The sequence below is a fragment of the Anopheles darlingi genome, chromosome 2, assembly GCF_943734745.1.
Source record: "Anopheles darlingi chromosome 2, idAnoDarlMG_H_01, whole genome shotgun sequence".
Taxonomy (NCBI): domain Eukaryota; kingdom Metazoa; phylum Arthropoda; class Insecta; order Diptera; family Culicidae; genus Anopheles; species Anopheles darlingi.
In genome coordinates, this window is record NC_064874.1 from 50,630,648 (window position 1) to 50,648,740 (window position 18,093).

The window sequence follows — 18,093 nt, forward strand, 5'->3', positions numbered from 1 at the left end:
TGTGACGACAATCACAGTCGAGAAGCTAGCTGTATTTCATTAGCAATGCACTTTCATACATGATTGACGATAGAACGAACTTCAAGTGAAAAAGAACTGGGGAGCTGTTCTAGTATTTACAGTTGAACGATCACTGTATGGCGATAATGATCACAGGACGCGAACAGGAATCTAATCCAAACGGAAATTAATTCGTAGAACGGAGCTGCAATACTAACAAATAAAATATAATACACAGATGAATGTTTAGAATTTGCTATGTTCTTTTACAAGGCTTCTTTTATTTCCGAAGAATTCGGACTCACAACTTCATACATTTCGGAATACGTCGAATCACCAAACAGCAAAACTTTGTCAATTATCTCGAGTGGAGACAATCGGTTCGCCAGCACTACGAGCTGCCTCGTGCCTTGATTGTCATTACCGAAACTTTTCGTCCTGAGCGCAAAGGATTTGGCAATCCTTTAAAGAGAAACATGAAAGCAAGAAATATTTGAGTTATTGGTCTTTAATTGGTATTTGGAATGAACAGACTACTGATTGTCCGGCCGGAGTGTTCCTTACCTGTGAATTACTTCTCGATCCTCCTTCGAAAACTCAACACTAAACACTAGATCGTACTCCATGCGCGAGTTTTTGAAGTTTCTCAGAACTGTTTTGATAAACTTTGTATCCAAACCGCCTTCATCCGATTTCTCCTGGTTGCCCAATCCTTTGCGACCAATTTTGATTTGTGCAGTAATAGGATCCACGATTCCATCATCTTTCACACCCAAACCACCACCTTTCCAACCAAGCTTTTGCATCAGTTTGAATCCAATATTTTTGGTGTCTATCTTGGGTTCATCTGCGACCTTCCCATTCGATGCTGCATCTTCGGAATCCTTTTTTTGTACTACATTGGCAGCGCTCATTTGTGTTGGCAGTTTTTTACGCTGAAATTTCCAACAAAATCATGATCCTTTCTTCGAACCTATGTTCAGAATATAGTTACCTTCAAAGTATAGCAGCGTTTTCCAAGATACTCTAATGCCTCCTTTACCGCCAGTTGTCGTGCGTTTTTCTTGTTGGTGTGAACTGCTTTACCGAGTACCAATTTTCCGACCATAACCACGGCCTCGTGGTCACCCGTCTGCAGCTGGGTACAGGTATCGCTCATGGCAACGCCACAATTTAGCCGGTTGAACTCATTCGTCGTTTGTATGATACAGTTATTAACAATCACTATCTTGTTAAATATCTCGTCCATGGTGAGAGATTCGTTTTTGGAATTGTTGGTTGCAAAGGAAGGGGCCCTTCTTTGTACTTTTGATGCTGCCGCATCGCTAGCCGATACAAATGTTCTTTGCAGCATATTAGCACGACGTGCGCGATATTCTTTTCCAATTCCTTCCGATAATTCCGCCACACGTCGCATCGTTTCCAGAGGATATCGGCAGTGCAATAATTCAATGTTCAGAAATACTTGTGCGAGACAAACGAGCTCATCCTCTGGCAGGATATGGTAATTTTTTTCCATGAACATCCGGCGCAATTCCCAGTGTTCTTCCGTCTCGTGGTGCGAGCGATAATTTTCAAACGAAAATTCGGTTTCGCGGTTAGCGGCCCGCTGTGAATCTGTCTGTAAACTCTTTTTTAATGGAGGTTCATCGAGTGATTCTATATTCCAACCGCCCTTGGAGTTATGGAACGTATTTTTCGTTCTACGTTTTCCCATCCTTGGTTTAAGTTAGGGAGCACAAAACAACGCAATACACTTATATCTTTTAGACAAACGTAAAAAAAGTGAAAATGAATAATATTTAAAGCACTGCCTGGCACTGGGCGTTACGACGGAGATTCTAATTGTTATAATGAATAACCGATGAGGCAGTGAGTCCTTCTAAGCAAACCTTTGGAAGTCCGTCGAAAGATTTTACCTGGAAAGGCGATCGTGGTATCAAAAAAAATAAAAAAATGATAATTAATTATTAAACCATTCACTACATGATTAAGCCGGATCCAAACGGTTTTCATAGTTTACTAACTGCCCCGACAGACTGTCTTTGATATGTCGTGGGTTTATCGTATACAGGATTCTTTAATTTTCAGTAGATATAATTTTATCAGCGATAAGAGGCACGTTAATCAATAATCGAAAAATAAAATAAGTCTTTATCAATCCAAATACTTGACAAACGAATGAGTTTTGATAATTGTTTCATGTAAATTTACTTGTGAAACTTAAAGCAACTTCTTAAACATTAAACAGAAATTGTTAAGAAAATTTAAAGCAACGATAAACATACCAATAAAAAATGGTAACGATGCAGCATCGCTAATCCCATTGTTATGATTCTCCTCCCTCCCGTCTCTCTATCTCACGCTTTCTTTCTCTCTTTCTCGTTCTTTTTCTTAACATTTATTGGTCGCATTTTTTGAATTATTGTTCAAGAATTAAACGCAACTATCTAATTTTCCCACCCATTACTCTGCTCTGCAAGATGAAGCAAATGAAAAAAGAAAGTAAAAGAGCATAAAGTGAATCCAATCGAATTAGAGACCATCAAAACCTAGGAAACGATACTCATATTGCCCTAGGATGAATTTTAAGGATTGGGGTTGTATCGAGGCATCCCCTTCCCCTCATCCGATATAAACCAAATTTTGTCCATGGTTTCTCAGATGACCATCAACAATTGTGCAAGTTTTAATGGTATTCAGTTCATAACTTGCGGAGTAATGAATGTTTTTAACAATCAAGTGTTAGGGAAGGGCATGAAGGAAGGTAGGGGGGTTTCTAACCAACCCTATAGCACTCACCGGGCCCTAAAACACCTTCATACCAAATATGGAGTCAATCGATCCAGTAGTGTCGGAGTCTACAAGGGACATCCGGACAGACATGAATTCATTTTTATACAGTGTCGGACATAAGTTAAGCAACTGGGTTAAGGTGTATGAAAAAGTGTTTAAAATTTTAGTTTTCAACCAAACAACCAACCAAAACCAAAAAGGGTACCTATTTACGATATTTTAAGACGATTTAAGTTATTAATTTTTCTTCGAATAGCACATTAACAAAAAAGTTTCTTAAAGGATTGAATGTTGATACGACATAAGTTAAGCAACTGAAAGATATCAATTCGTATTTGCTGATTGTTTCAGTATTTCGTTGCGAATCAGTTATTTTTAATTAGAGCTACACTTCTTTTGGGCATAAATTCAGTCAATTTGTTGATCGTTCCTTCGGAGTTTCACTCCAACAACATCTTCTCCCATATTTAATAGCCTTTTTGCAATATTGCGGATTTAATCTAGTATAAAGTGGACGTCTAGCTTGCTTCATATCATCCGAATTAAACAGATCGAATATGGATTCATCACTAAAGAGCACTATTTTTTAATATTGAGACATCCCAGATCAAACAACTCATCGCAAAATGAAGTTATACCTTCGTTGTTGATGTACGGCTTTTTTGCTGGTTTGCAACTGAATAACCCACGGTCTCCCAATCGTTGCTGAATGGTCTGGGAGCTGATATCCAAGCTTGATTTACTTTTTATTTCCATTCCTGATGCAAACGCATCTTTGGTTGAATACCATTTGATAATGCGGTCCATTTTGGATGAAGTTTTTCAAAGACGCCTTTTGCCTTATACGGGTTATTAAATGAGAAACTACTGATTTATCTATGCCATAAGCTTCACTAGTGTATTTCTAAGAGCTTCCCAGAATCGCTAGTTTCATTTCTATTTTGTTTTCAATCGCTAGAATAGATATTACGCGACACTGTTACGTTTTGAATGTAACCGAGTGTGTTGGGCGTTCAAAGGCAAAAAGAATACTAAAACATCATAAACCTTGACAGATTTAGCAAGTTTACACACCAATAGGCTACTACTATGCAGAAATTCCGCATGTGATGATCAATATTTTCTTATTTTTGCTCCAAAATAGCCAGTTGCTTAACTTATGTCGCATTAAAAATCTATGCCTTTTTGAAACTATCGTGTTAATGCGCTATTTTAAGAAAAATTAATAACTGAAATCGTCCTAAAATATCGTAAATAGGTACTCTTTTCAGTAGCTGAGTTGGAAATTGTACAGTTTGGTTGAAAACTAAAATTTTAAACACCTTTTCATACACCTTGACTCAGTTGCTTAACTTATGTCTGACACTGTATATATAGATAAAGTTATTTCACCAGATTTTCGCTACTCTATTCAAAATAATTAAGCATTTCGGGCTATCAGCCATATTTGTTCCAAGGTGTGTTTTTCTTCATTTTCCAAACTAGCCGGAATGCTACGCATGCCTAGGCTCATAAACAAACAGGGGTTTAGGAGAATAGCCATAAGTTCTTAACTTTCCCTTCGGCTGTAAGGCTTGCGTGGAACGCCAAAGTTACGCTGACTTCTGCTCTAGGTAAATCAGTGCCTCATGTCCCACAATTGACTTGAGCATTGTTGTTCTGAGCTACAACTTGTGAGCGCTGGAACTCCTATCATCCCAAGCGTTATTTTCGCCATTATATGTCTATATCTTTACCGCTCCAAATACCTTGCTATGATTATACATTTCTCCCCTAGATTTACGATGCTTACGGCAAACTTCTTTAACTTACTGCACGAATACGGATGATCCGGATGTGAGTTTGGTGTAATCTGTTCCTTTGGTAGCTATAAAGGCTATCCGTAATCTTAATTGCAGGAGAGCTTTCCGAGATGATCACTGAAAGGGAAATTCGAACGTTAAAGAAACAGATTCTTGCGGAATTACGAACCTTAACACTTGCAGGCGGAGTTTCCGATGGTTTCCTTTCGAGACACCCGGATCTCATCTGCAGACTTGGTTGATTGGTTTCCGGAGTTGGTTGATTGCTTTTCGGAATTTGTACAAAGATCCTTTTTACTTAAAAGAAAAGGATAAAAAAGAATCCTTTCTTCGACGAGTCCCGGCGGTTCTGGATCTGGCTGCAGTTTTCTACGGATTGCGCGTTTACGGTCGGGTATGGTTACTTTTCCAACGCGAACGACGGTGGAAGATGCAAACGATTCTAATTTGCTTTTATCACGAAATTGTTCAATTAATAAGTTGATAAATTTCCACTTTTTACGTCTTTTTCGAACCAAAACAAATTTCTAATCACAACATTTATTCCAGTGTTGTAGCCCCTTCTGCACCCAGTGTGCAATGAGTTGATCCCTCCGCCTGCGACGGGGTGGAGGAAGAGGCAAACGCGACGTTCACTATGGAACAGCTCGTAGGCAGCGGCAAGGTACTTTAAAAAGACAGGTAGCTTTATCCAGAACAAATCCCCGATCGTATTTTAGAAAAAACTTCAGAGTTTGACATTCACGGGATGGTGGGATGTTTACTTCGGGAACGCTCTTTTCGGAGCTGTTTTCGCTTTTCTATGGTATTACGACAGTTCAAATTCACGAAAAGTGGTACGAAAGTTAAAGTTTATGCAAATATTCTCAAAATTCTTCCTAGTGTTTCAATATGGTATCGGTCCGTAGGTCTTGCCACCCACCCTAGAACAAGAGCTTGCTAGCGTTCCTGGACCGTGCTCACTCGCTGTAAAACACAACTCGGTCGCTCGAATGATCTTAAATAGAGAGATGAATCATTTAAACATTCGAAAAAGAGTGAAATCAGGTACTTTTCCTGATAAAACCACCAAACTTGCCCACATCTTCTTCTTCTTCTTCTTCTTGAAACTCACGTGGTTTTGTTGATAAAAGCGCCCTGCTATGAATGTCAAACAAATTCAAAATGGTGACCTGTCAAAGCGGTTAAGAAGCTACCTGTCTTTTTAAAGTACCTTGGGCAGCGGGTGAAAGTGGGCAGCGTGGGTTTCGTTTTCAACCTCCTCAGCATTCCTCTCGCTGCGTCGCAGGCAGAGGGGTCTACTCACTGCACACTGGGTATTATCTGCCCAGATAACAGTGAGACGATCTTCTCACTACAGAAATGCTGTAGGCTCGCTGTAGTCTCGCTCTAGTCTCCGGAACAACGCGCTTATGGCAAATAACCCACGAGACTAGCGCGAGACTATAGGGGCCCAAGGAACGGAGACTAGAGCGATTCGGAGACGTGGACTGTGGTTGTCTCGCTCTCTCCTATAGCCCCCTTTCTTTTTGTCCTATACTCTTTCCCTACCCAAAATGAAGTACGCTTTGATTGGTCCGTAAGCCATCGCGCAATGACGATGGCGTTTATTTTTCCAAATTGTTCTGGACCCACCCCGTGACGCCATAATACTTTGGTGATGACGTCGTCATGGTGTGACGTCATCATAATGTGATGTCTGCCGTTCGTGCTGTTGGTGGTGGTGGCGTCGTCTTCGTCCGTCTGCATCTGGCTTGGTGGCGTCGCTGTGGCGGCGTGATCCGGGCTGCGATCATGAACGTTCCTGTTCAACCGCGTGTTCCATACGCGTACTTCGATCGTTGGCGTGTTCTGTGACCTTTGGGTTGACCGTTCGATGCAGAATGCTCGTGTACATGTCGGAGAGGAAAAAAACATATCAAAATATTAGATTACTTCCGGGGTAATGTAATGTTGTTTTATCTTACCTTGCATGTGGACTGCAGTCAACACGTACTTTATCGCAATCACTTTGTACCTATTCTTGTTAACTTTTCTAATACTTTGCTACACTTGCACTGCACCGTCAGCGGAACGCGTGCTTCCCGGAACATAGAAAAATTTCGACTGCCGCGATCGGGACTTTGCCGAATTTTGCTCGAGGTTGCTCCGTCTCGTTTTTCTGTTCCTTTCTCTTGCGCGCTGCCGTTCGAATCGCCCTTCGACTCTTGCGCCCTTCCCACCCCTCGTAATCGAAACCCAAAAGCTCGCGTTCGTTTTCGTTCGCCCTTCTTCTCTTCCCATTCCGCCCTTCCCCCTCCGCAGCCGCGTCCCACAAGCTCGCGCGCGAAACCTCCTCCTCCTCCTCGCGGTTTCTTCCGCTCTTTCCCCCGCTGCCTACGAGCTGTTCCATAGTGAACGTCGCATTTGCCCCTTCCTCGACCCCGTCGCAGGCGGCGGGGGTTTCGTTTTCAACCTCCTCAGTCTTCCTCTCGCTGCGTCGCAGGCGGAGGGGTCTACTCATTGTTCAGTGGGTAGTTTTAACATAGTTTTGCAACATTGCACAAAAAAGTGTGTTAAATCGAATGAAATGCAATGTTACATATTATCAATAATTAAAAATGGTTTTTAAGAATGTGTTGAGCGGTGCTTGATGCATTTTTCAATGAAAAACATGCTCTTCATTTTCATCACTCTGGGGAACTTTTCATCGCGCCTCAAACTCGATCGCACACAGTTGCATTCGCGGTGTGCACCGCGTGTGCCGACACGGCAATGGTGAGACAGCACCAAAACAGCCATAGGAGCGAAAGAGATAGCATGTACTCGAGGGAAATATCCCTCTGCTTGAAAAAATATCCTTATCATACGGGTTATTAAGGGACTGCTCGAATTCTTACTCGATTCCTCCCGAGGGGGTTTTAGCGGCTTTTTCCAGGCCGGGGTTTAGATCATTCTAGATCATTCTAGATCATTCGGAGTCGTTTCGTCGAGTCGAGTAGTCGAGTCAGCATCGGCTTAACTCCGCTGAACACCGTTCGAAGGATCTTCCGCCGCCGGCTAGACATCCCCGGAGGACCCTCGCTTAGCTGCTCGGACCGCTGCCCGGACCACTTATAGTTAGAAAATCACGCGGTGAGTAAACAGTGACAATCGTGAACTGTGTGTGTAACGAAATTGCGAACGAATAGTGCGAAACACGTGGGCGCAAGTCTAGCATTCGTCCATTTGTACCTCTATCAACGCGCCCTGCTTCGTGCGACCCTAACAGATCGGCGAAACTGCCCGGTTAACAATGAGAAGAATTCTGATAATAGAAATTTCCCTTCCAAATTTTACATCTCAAAGGACTCGAAACGGTTTGCCATACATTGACGCCGAAGAGCGTATACGAAAAGTTTACCATAAACCCTCAGCCAACGCGATTTGGCGGTGGCGTGCTTGGAACACACCTCGTGGTCATCAGACGATCGGTGATGCTGTCGTCAAGGTGTGACGTGGCCTTAATTTTAATTTTTCGGTTCGTGTCGCGGTCTCTTAGGAGTCCGGACCTACTCACTAAAACCCTCCCTGCCAATGCCTTGAGCCCCCTTCGGATCACCTACTAGATATTACCTAGGGGAGGCTGGACATGGCAGTCCCACTCATACTTATGTGGGTACGCTCGATAAAAACCGCGCTCATGACTTTGCCAGCCTACCCGTTGGAGGTTTGTAGGCGCCGTGGTTATCTCCTTTGCTCCACCTGCCGCTCTGAGCAAGCGCGTATCATCGTTGATTTCTCAAACCCATCATCAAATCCCCATCAAAACCCATCGCAAACTGCATCGAATGCAGCAGGAGTTGTGCACATTAGCGACACCACGTTTTCTGCTGTTACATCTGTGCCTAACACGAGGTTCATGCGCCTCCTTTCCTCCTCGAACCTCGGACAAGACACTAAGACATGCTCGGGCGAATCTTCTGTTTTCTGTTGGTGGTCTGATTTTAGTAACGAACGAACATTACGTGCCTGTGTTTTAAAAATTGGTTTCGGCACGCTGGCCGAGACTTTGTGTTGTTAGATGAAAACTATTTGTTCTAGAGCAAAGTTATAATGACCAAAACGACTGTGACTGTGGCCCAGAAACATCAAGGATGTAACAGATAATCAAGGGAACGTTCCCAGTTTTAGTGTGACGGGTTGCGGTGGGTATTTGCAAGCGCGGCAAGTTACCCCTAATTTTTTTTTACCCTAATTTTAAAACTAAAGTTCTAGAGAAAGTGGTGAAACCTAGCTTGGAAAGATTATTCGGAGACGACGATTATCGGTTCCAGCAAGACGGAGCGCCCTCGCAAACAGCGAATTTGGCCAAGACTGGTGCAGGGAGAATTTAACCAGATTTGAAGCGAAGAGTGAATGGTTTTTCGGTTGGTCGTACATGTTATCAATACCAAACGACCATAAACTGTCCAGTTTGATACAATCCAAAGCAGCGATAAATAAAATTTGAGATGAAATGTCTATGAAGGTCGTGCGTGCGTGCCGCGTGCGATCGGTTTAAGAAGCGATTGAAGCTAGTAAAAAAGTTTTGGGGCGGAGTAATTTCGGAACATATTTTATGATTAATTAATACAAGTTTCTTAATAAAAAAACGCTCGGATAAAATAAAACGGTCCATCCTTTAGGAAAATATAGACGATTGAAGTTGTAGGAGAATATCTTGGGCACGGTGTAGAGAAATTTCGACTACTTGCGATCGCCGAATTTTGCACGAGGTTCTCCGTCTCTTTTTCCGACTAATACATGGGACTAGTGTTGAGAATTACCGGATGCACCTACTCGGACCGATGCGTTCCGACAAAAAATACGGTGCATCCGCTCCGAGTAAGGTTCTTTGGAATCAAAACCACGTGGTTGGCCAAGCAGTAGTCAGCACACATTTCTACGCGGCCTTTTTTTTAAAGGTATTTGTGTTTACGATCTCTTTGCAGGCATTAAGACAGCCGCGCATATAGACAGCACTCCTGAGGTGCCACATAACGTTATTCATCATCGACCATCATCCGACCGATCTTCGAAACGTGTAATCCTCCATCACGTCATTGGGGCCAGTCGCTAGATTTGTTTTTGTCACTCCGCTACGGCCCATCCAATACCGACCCGGTAGTTTCAGCGTGCGGTCTGGTACGTTCAGCTTGACTAGTGAACCCCGTTCTCTCTTCTTCGGCGATAGTGGTCACACCGACCGTCACGGCGGTGCTGCTGCTGATCATGCTGCTGCATACTGTAACTGGCTTCAATCTGGCGACCTCAGCCAGCATCTATCTACCGATCATCCTCATGCTCAACTACCAGCTGCTGAACGTGCCTCCAACGAACGCATTCGGTGATGTACCCTTCTGTGAGAATTGCGTTATGCTTGATCCGAATGAACCAGCTCGGCTAGTTCGGGAGGTTTCTTTCAAAACCGGATGCCGGGGTGAGATTTGCATGTCCGATCTACAGCTATCGGCTCGCTGGCTAGACATTGACAGTGATGTAGAATACATTCTGGGCAGCACGAAGAAGGCTTCCCTCGAATTCACGGTTTACAATAATGGTGAAAATGCGTACCTGCCGCAGCTGAATGTAACACTCCTGCCAGCTCGACTTACCCTAGCCAATCTGACGCGCGAGTGTCGCCAGACGGTGACGATCGAAAGTGTAAACGTACTGTGCGATCTTAACAGAGGACTTCCGCTGAAGGCGTCCCACACCGCCAAGTACACCCTGGAGCTAGATATGACGAAGCTTAAAGGTGGTACAGTGTCTAAGGCAGAGATACGTGCTGAGGCGCTCAGCACTAGCGAAGAGTTGGTACCGATGGATAACTTTTACGAAACGATGCTGTCACTGCGGGAGTACAGCGAGATCGAGTTCGTCTCGTAAGTCCAAACAACTTCCTCATACCACCACGACAAGCGATCCATTCGATGCTAATACGATGCTTGATTCTTTTGACCATTACAGAAAGTCCCCCCCCGGATAAATCCCACGTGAGCCTGAAAGGCAAGGATGTGAATAAATTCAAGCTGACTCTGCACAACAATGGTCCGAGTGTGTTCAGGAATGTCGAGGTGACGATGAATGTTCCGTTCCGGAAACCGAACTCCGGTGGCCAAACGAACCAGTTCATCGACAAAAACTCGATCGTTTTCAGCGCATCCCTTGGCAACAAAACGCTCGATTACACATGGATCCAGAACGGTGAAGATCTGTTACTGCACAATCATGGGTTGACCGCTTCACAAAAGAACCGGATCGATGAGTTCTTGTCTAAACTGCCTTCTGGAAGGAAGCTTCTGCTCAGCTGCCTTGACGAAATTGAGTTGTACGAGCAGTGTGAACGGTTCACAGTAGCCGTCGAATTCTTCCATCCCGGTAATGAAACGATTGTGATAGAGTTTAGCTTTCAGGTCGATCTGGATGCGGTCGCGAATTCTCTCCCTGTTGCACCTGCAGACATCCCAGGTTGTTGCTTTGTGGTATTCATAATGGCCAATGTGCAGCAGAAGCGAGATCCAGCGGAATCAGCGAAGCATTCGCGCTTTACGCTAGCACCTAACGATCTCTACACCCTCGTATATCACTACCCGGACCAGCACCTAACGATCCCTACACCCTCGAATACCGCTACCGGGACTTGGGTTTGGTCTTTGGTGATAATAGGCTCAGTATTATCAAGTATTATTCTACACTAAAAAAAGAACACAACACCCTTACACAGCGTCATATGTGTAGTACCTAAATATGGAATCGTTTATGCGGGTGTGGACTTTGGACAGACGATTGGCCGAAGATGCTAGCTCATTTACTGAAGTAAGAACTTCAGCACATGTCCACGAATCTCAACAATTCCGCTCGCATATCATACTTTATCAAGCAATGGTACAAATGAAAACCAAAATGTGCAAATGCAAACCAGCAAACATCCTGCTGTTGGTCTATGGAATCTGAACAGTCAAGTCTGAAAGTAGTGTAAAACTGTAGGTAGGACGTGTAGAAAAACTTTTTCTTGGATCATTTTTGTTCTCAACAACTGATTGGAACATTTTTGTTATAAATATTTAATTGAGAGGTTGTCAATTTTAGCTGTGAAACACGTTAAAGCCCGCTGACAATGAAACTTTCTAAACAACTACTCTTAGCGCGGATTTCAAATTATGGGCGTGTTGACATGCCGTCCACATGATTTATGCATCAATCTCGTTGAATGGTCTCAAAAAATGCTGTGTTTCGATAGTAACATCATTTTCAATGAAATTTTTATCTTAAGTTCCCCATCAATTCTTAATTCGTTTAACATCTGGGCTTTGAGAATGTCATTCCAGTAGCGGAATGTGACGGGAACATAAAAAAGTATTAGTTTGTCATGGGGGGTCATGTAAGGTGGTCACGTTTCAAAACGGAATCATGTAGCCAGCTGCGGCCGATGAATTAATTGTACAAATACACAAATGTACAAATGTTACAAATAGGCGTAGATCTGTAAAATAGTTTATAAAACATTCATTTATTTTAGAAAGTCGCACATTTGTTTTGAACATTAAGAATTAGACGCTACGTCCATCGGCCGTACCGGTCATTTTCCTACTCTCGCTGCCAGGGCTGGATCGTCCTACGTCTCGCCTCAGTTTAATCGCCGTACATGGATTCTGAAGCTGATCGATCGATCGATTCTACGATTTAGCTTCACCCATCACCTATCATCGATCTGAATCGATATCTTTTGGACGGCATGCAGGCCACTAACAAGCATTACCTCAGTTTTGTGACGAGCTACCTCAAGCCCCACCCCAGACATCGACGATTCCACGGCTTCGACCGACCGTTCCACATTAACTTTAACCTCTCTCATCGGCATAGCCAACGACCAAGATCCCGACAAGCAGCCTCAATTGAAACCAATTACATTTGATTGATGATTTTTGTTGCTTTATTGAATCTCGGTTTTATTTCAACATTTTAATAAATTATGCTCGCTTGCGGAACAATAAATAATTCGTAGATTTTGTTTTAAATAGCGGAAACCACACAGCGTTCGTGCGACAGGACTCGTTGTTTGCACCATGACTGAGCCCATTTCCTCTTAGCAATGATTGGAAACGGATGTCCAACCACAGGATTGGGTCAATCCATGGCATGTTTCGTATTTCTCGACCGTCTGGTGCGTTTCATTGGTTTGCTCCAGCGTTCCTTTGGTTTGATGACTGAGGATGTCGTTCAGCGATCGAGCTTAGTATGCATGGGCAGCATTCGACGATGATGACGAAGAGGCCGATGATCCAGCAGCGGAAGAGGATGAGGATGGTGAGGAAGAGGAGGAAGAACCGGAGCTGGATACGGAAGAGGAGCCCGAGTTGTAGGCCGTGTACGAACTGCTCGAACTTGGGTAGTAGGAGCTGTAGGCCAGGTTGTGTGATGATGCGGACGACGATGGCTCCCAGACGCGCGAGTAGGGTCCACCGGACTGTGGTTCCCACGAGGACGGATCGTAGCTAGAGGTGGAGGTGGCCGGTGCTGGAGCACCATACTCGGCAGCAGGAGCGGAGGGCATCATCGGCATCATGGACATGGGCATGCCCAGGCCCGATTTCTTCACGAGCTGCGCAATCAGGAATCCGAGCACCAGGGTGATGGCAAGCTTGGACAGGATCAGAGCCTTCATCGCCTTCAGCCCAATCAGTCCCAGGAAGATCGGCATCAGGGCCTTCAGTTTCAGCTTAAGCAGCAACAAAACTGGAAGCAGGAGTTTCTTCTTCAATAAATGACCACGGGCTTCTGTGGAGGCGATCGAATGGGGGTTTCAAAGATGGCAAGGTACATGGGGATGGGTACGAAATGGAAGGAGTCTCTGGTTAGTTCTAAATGCTGTTTCGGCATGTGTTCGGTCTGTGTACGTTCGGCATGTGTTCGGTTAGCGATGCGGCCAATGGGGCCTACATCCTACTTACCAGTGGCGAGTCCAGCCGGCAGCACATCGATGTCTAGTCCCTTGTCCGCCCGGTAGCTAACGACGGTATCCTCTGGCAGCTGCACACGGATCTCGTGAGTAGCCAACACGCGGGCCACACGATCGAAGATGACTTTGTCAACATTGGTCTCATCGAAGGCACGGGCCTGCTCCTCACGGAGTCCCAGCACACCGTCCAGATACAGCAACACCTTGCCCTTCAGGCAACCCATCACGGACGAATCGGCAAAACATTCGTTTACAATCGAAGACAACAACTCCTCGCTGCTCGCGATCCTTGGCCGTTCCTCGATTAGGTTCGATGCGATCGAGGCACAGGATGCGACACCAAGAAGTAGTGCAACGATGGCAACCATCGGTAAACAGGATCGTGATCGCAGCATGCTGATTTCGAACACTAGTACAAAAAGGACACTACTCAATCACTCGAAGCACACATACACACACCACTCTGTGGCTCGCACACACTCACACACACTGTCTATTCGTTGGTGCTTTCACGAACCCGTCGATCGTCGACTCCCGGTACCGTATGTTGATTAAGCAAATGACGACGGGCTAATGATAGTGTATTTGGAACGCCACCAGTGTTTTATACACTGGCGCGACTTTCCAACTTCATCAGCCCGTGGCCCGTGAACGTCATGAATGCGGCCGTACTACGGTACAGCACAGCGCCAAATAAGCCAACGGACGACTGTTGGCCGTTTTTGGTTGACCGAAGCCCAACCCCACACGCCCTCGGTTGCGACAGCTTCGGTTGCCGTGTGCTGGTGTGCGACACCTTTTGCCCGAGCATTTCAATTTTCAACTCCCTCATGCTGCCTTATGCCGTACCACGGGGGGGATCCAATGGAATCACGATGCAAAGCAAAGCAAAGCGGAAAGCGGACATCGGTTCGTACGGTATTAGGTATTCATGACGACACATCGATCGACCAGCACGAGCAGCTGTACGGACACCAAGTCCTATCATAGGAAACGAAAGAATTTCGACCGCAATTCCCGAATCCCTATGGTCGCCACCTACCGATGCGTATGCGGGTGTAGCTACGCCTAAGAATGATCACTTTCTCCCGGAGCCGTGTCGCCATGCGAGCGGCTACCATATTCCCTTCCCCAGCTGATGGTACGTTGCGCACTTCGATTCGCTACCCGAAACGGATGAATCGATCAACGAATCGATCGAACCCATCCTGTGAAACACCTGTGTACTTCCGGCCGCCGTCCCGTCGCAGCACTCCAAAAACCTATTGGCCCCGTTGTCAGGTCTGCTGCTCCACGATCGCCACTTCCGTTCGAGTCACGCGTCCGATTTATTATCTTTTTGTTTTCATTGGAATGCCCCGAGTAACACTTTCCAGACTCAGTCTCGTTTTATGCTTTGTTTGTGCAGCTTTGTGGGGTTGATTTAGGTCTTTTGTTTCCCGCGATTACAACAGTCTTTCTTATCAACCGATGAATTGCTGTCGGAACAAGCACCATTTAGCCATTTGCATTTGATGGTCAGCTAGAGCAGTGAAGCGGAAGTGTTACGGTTACGCACTGACTATGGCTGAAGTATGGTGCCAATTATGATTACCATAAACGTAAAAGGTGAAAATGAAAGTTGAATGTGTCGTGTCGTGGGAAGCCACTTTATGATCGGCTACTTCCCCATCTCTTTGCAGTTGTACTCATGAGCACTTCGACGATCAGTTGTAATGGATTAATTTCGTTACAAACAAACATTTACCATACAACAGCATATTACCAATTCAGAGGGCATCGTGCAGGCACTAACAAAACTACGGAAATACATTTTATCTCCGGATGCGTTTAGATAACCCATCGGGCAGTTGCATAACGAAAGGGACATTCATGGAATTGGAAATGAACTTCCAACGTTGATAGTTGAAGAGTTCCTTTAAAATACAAAACGATTGATTTGCGTCTTTCGATTTAAATCGCGATTACATTAGCGAAACACGATAATATATTTAGTATTGATATGGGAGTAGGATATTAGTACGTGTGACGAGCTTCCATGTACTACTGTCCGTTTAATGGTAATTTATTTTTAATCAACAATTATTCGATACATTAACAACCATTTCAATGGTTGAGCTTCACATAAACCATGCACGCAAAATACATTTGAACCACAATAGTGTGTGATATGAACGAAAACGATAGAAATCATAACTTTGACCGCTAGAAAGTATGCCAGCTTGACTGAAAGTGCAAAATAGAAAAGAAAGCAACCGCCCATTTTCCTCTCTATACTCTATGCGTATTCTATTCGAAACGATCCATGTGCCAGCGTTCACGTGGAAATGGTGGCTCGCAGTATGGAGACGCCTGGCAGCCGACGTGCGTGACTTGGAATCGAAACAACGGTCTTTACGATCGAAAGCGTTGCGATGAAATCAAACGAGAGAGTCAATCGATTTTAAACAAAACGAACATTTGAGCAATCGATGAATCGTGGATTGTAGAATTTGCGACATTCTTCCAGAGTACACATGGGCGGAACATGAGACTTTTGTTGTACGTTCGTTAACAACCATTGGTTTCGTTTTCGTTTCGATAGTCATTTCGTTTATTGGATTCTTTTGCTTGTATCTCATAAAGTCTTTCGCTAGTTTCGCTGTTGTTCGTAAGAAATAAGTTAAATAAATTATTTCATCCTGTGCCAAGTAAGGATGTTCTCTATGGCGGATTTGGGTACTTTAAGCGTAGGCATTGTAGGCCATATCCTGACCCTCGTAGGCTGGCTGCTCGACATTGGCGAATGACCGACCAGCATCCCAGGGTCCATGGGCGGCTATATGCGGATGGTGGCTATCGGCAGCAAGCTGTCGGGAAGTTTAATGAAGATTGCAACGATTGAAGCTGGTTAGATGGTCGACGGTAATCATACTAATCATACCTTTTTGCAAAGCTGAAAGATGGCCAAACCGACGGACACGACGAAAGAGAAGAAGGACAGTTGCAGCGAGTTCCAGGCCTTCAGTCCAAGTACACCGAGAGCCATCGGGATCAAGGTCATTGCCTTCAGCAGGATGAATACCATGATCGGGATGACAATTTTCTTCAGCTTGGACTTGCGAGCCTCGACCGCGCTACGTCCGGTGCTCGAGCTCGGGAAGTTGAAGGTCACGCTCATCTCATCGTTCTGCAGATTACGTTGGGAGACGGTAACCTTAGCATCGGCGATCGGCACCTTGAAGGTAACGTCGTGGCTGCGCAGATAGTTCTCTACTTGATCCAGCACACCGGTTGCTCCTCGTGCATCATTCGTCACAGCACCATTGCTGCGCACCTCCACATCGTTCGAAATCTGCGAAAAGAGGACGAATTAAAACGGAAAATAGATTTGTAGATCTTGATCACCTTTTAGAAGACGGTTGAACTTACCTGGAAGTTGTCTTTTTTGAAGATCGTATCGAGGAAGTTCATGATCTTAAACTTGGTGCATGCGACAGAATCGTTCTCGGAGCTGCAGAGTGATCGCATCTCTTCAACCATACCATCCATTGGTGTTCCCTTCCAAAAGGCAGGCTTGTTGGCCGGATTGGCGGCAACCATTCCGGAGACCACGACAACCACCGCGATCACCACGTACTTGAATGCCATGTCTGCGATTCGTGCTCTACAATACGCGTTGTCTGGGCAAACAATAGTCGATGTTGATGCGACCAGTAAACTGTCAGGTGTGATTGGAGAAATTTCATCGTCGAGTGCTTTTATACGCCCTTCTAACTGCCTCCGAATCCTCGCCTCGCTCGACACCGACCATCGGTTACCGATCGTGGATCCGTGTTATCAGTGACGGACACTAGCGCCAGCGCCACTACCGAATAGTGTCGGTAGCCGCAGGACGCATGCGGAACATTTAACAATGGCGATCACGTACGGTTACTTTGGTTTTTAAATGGTCAGTAGCGCGTGCTACGCAGTGTCTCGTCGTACCGAATCGCACTTCGTCGTTCGCACTTCGCGGCCCTGCAGTACATTAAGTGCATTGTGGCTGTTTGATGGGTTTCCTCATAAAGTCTCCACTGCTGTGTGCTGATATTATGAGGTTATTATTACCATTCTCGGTAAATTGAAATTAAGCCACTGAATGTGTGTCGAGCTATGCATCTTTCTACTACCTGCGACATATTTGCTAACTCGATAAAAGTGCGCTGACTTTCACCGGGTATGCTTTGCGCGGGATGGCTGAAAGCCAGACCAACGTTCCAGTTTTCGACATGGGACACATGTTGTTGCGTAGCGTAATCCAAGATACATCACGTATTGAATCGATAAGCTTGCACCAGGCGGAGACGGTGCATAATTTTACGAACTTTTCCTCGTTCAAACCTCAAAGCGAGAGTAAAGCAACTTCCGGTCACGACCTCGGCTAAGGAAGCGACTAGTTACGAGGATGCCGTATAGCTGCATAACAAGCCACGAAATAAATCTTGCAGGCAGACGGGCTCGTACCCACTCGCGTTGAGCGGAAATGTAGATCGCTGATCGTCTTGCCCATGG

General features: G+C 45.0%; 4 protein-coding genes across 5 annotated transcripts; 1 reads left to right on the plus strand and 3 right to left on the minus strand.

Annotated features, from left to right (window-relative positions):
- Window positions 1–251: 251 nt before the first annotated feature.
- LOC125947864 (NF-kappa-B-repressing factor-like) lies at window positions 252–4,709 on the minus strand. 2 transcript variants are annotated; one of them, XM_049673330.1, is made up of 4 exons: window positions 4,609–4,709; window positions 995–1,919; window positions 565–935; window positions 252–462 (listed from the first exon to the last, which is right to left on the minus strand). In XM_049673330.1, the coding sequence occupies exons 2-4, from the start codon at window positions 1,715–1,717 to the stop codon at window positions 267–269; spliced, it is 1,290 nt and encodes a 429-aa protein (XP_049529287.1). In that variant the 5' UTR covers window positions 1,718–1,919; window positions 4,609–4,709; the 3' UTR covers window positions 252–266. The 2 variants fall into 2 exon arrangements, with proteins under 2 accessions (XP_049529287.1, XP_049529288.1); XM_049673331.1 differs by lacking the exon at window positions 4,609–4,709 and having other exon boundaries at window positions 995–1,961.
- A 4,679-nt stretch (window positions 4,710–9,388) lies between these two features.
- On the plus strand, window positions 9,389–11,299 carry LOC125959299 (integrin alpha-PS5-like). The gene is made up of 3 exons (XM_049692119.1): window positions 9,389–9,443; window positions 9,793–10,483; window positions 10,573–11,299. The coding sequence occupies exons 1-3, from the start codon at window positions 9,389–9,391 to the stop codon at window positions 11,297–11,299; spliced, it is 1,473 nt and encodes a 490-aa protein (XP_049548076.1).
- Window positions 11,300–12,834: 1,535 nt separating this feature from the next.
- Window positions 12,835–13,955, minus strand: LOC125959300 (uncharacterized). Its single transcript, XM_049692120.1, has 2 exons — window positions 13,553–13,955; window positions 12,835–13,379 (listed from the first exon to the last, which is right to left on the minus strand). The coding sequence occupies exons 1-2, from the start codon at window positions 13,953–13,955 to the stop codon at window positions 12,835–12,837; spliced, it is 948 nt and encodes a 315-aa protein (XP_049548077.1).
- Window positions 13,956–16,283: 2,328 nt separating this feature from the next.
- Window positions 16,284–17,237, minus strand: LOC125947875 (uncharacterized). Its single transcript, XM_049673343.1, has 3 exons — window positions 16,972–17,237; window positions 16,484–16,894; window positions 16,284–16,409 (listed from the first exon to the last, which is right to left on the minus strand). The coding sequence occupies exons 1-3, from the start codon at window positions 17,188–17,190 to the stop codon at window positions 16,284–16,286; spliced, it is 756 nt and encodes a 251-aa protein (XP_049529300.1). The 5' UTR covers window positions 17,191–17,237.
- Window positions 17,238–18,093: the final 856 nt, after the last annotated feature.

Coding starts and splice junctions, on each gene's coding strand:
- LOC125947875 (XM_049673343.1), bottom strand. CDS start 17,190: ATGGCATTCAAGTACGTGGTGATCGCGGTGGTTGTCGTGGTCTCCGGA. Junction 16,895..16,971: donor TCAAAAAAGACAACTTCCAG/GTAAGTTCAACC, acceptor CTCTTTTCGCAG/ATTTCGAACGATGTGGAGGT. Junction 16,410..16,483: donor TCTTTCAGCTTTGCAAAAAG/GTATGATTAGTA, acceptor ACTTCCCGACAG/CTTGCTGCCGATAGCCACCA.
- LOC125959300 (XM_049692120.1), bottom strand. CDS start 13,955: ATGCTGCGATCACGATCCTGTTTACCGATGGTTGCCATCGTTGCACTA. Junction 13,380..13,552: donor GCCGGCTGGACTCGCCACTG/GTAAGTAGGATG, acceptor TCGCCTCCACAG/AAGCCCGTGGTCATTTATTG.
- LOC125959299 (XM_049692119.1), top strand. CDS start 9,389: ATGCACCTACTCGGACCGATGCGTTCCGACAAAAAATACGGTGCATCC. Junction 9,444..9,792: donor ATACGGTGCATCCGCTCCGA/GTAAGGTTCTTT, acceptor CTTCGGCGATAG/TGGTCACACCGACCGTCACG. Junction 10,484..10,572: donor AGCGAGATCGAGTTCGTCTC/GTAAGTCCAAAC, acceptor CATTACAGAAAG/TCCCCCCCCGGATAAATCCC.
- LOC125947864 (XM_049673330.1), bottom strand. CDS start 1,717: ATGGGAAAACGTAGAACGAAAAATACGTTCCATAACTCCAAGGGCGGT. Junction 936..994: donor AACGCTGCTATACTTTGAAG/GTAACTATATTC, acceptor TGGAAATTTCAG/CGTAAAAAACTGCCAACACA. Junction 463..564: donor GATCGAGAAGTAATTCACAG/GTAAGGAACACT, acceptor TTCTCTTTAAAG/GATTGCCAAATCCTTTGCGC.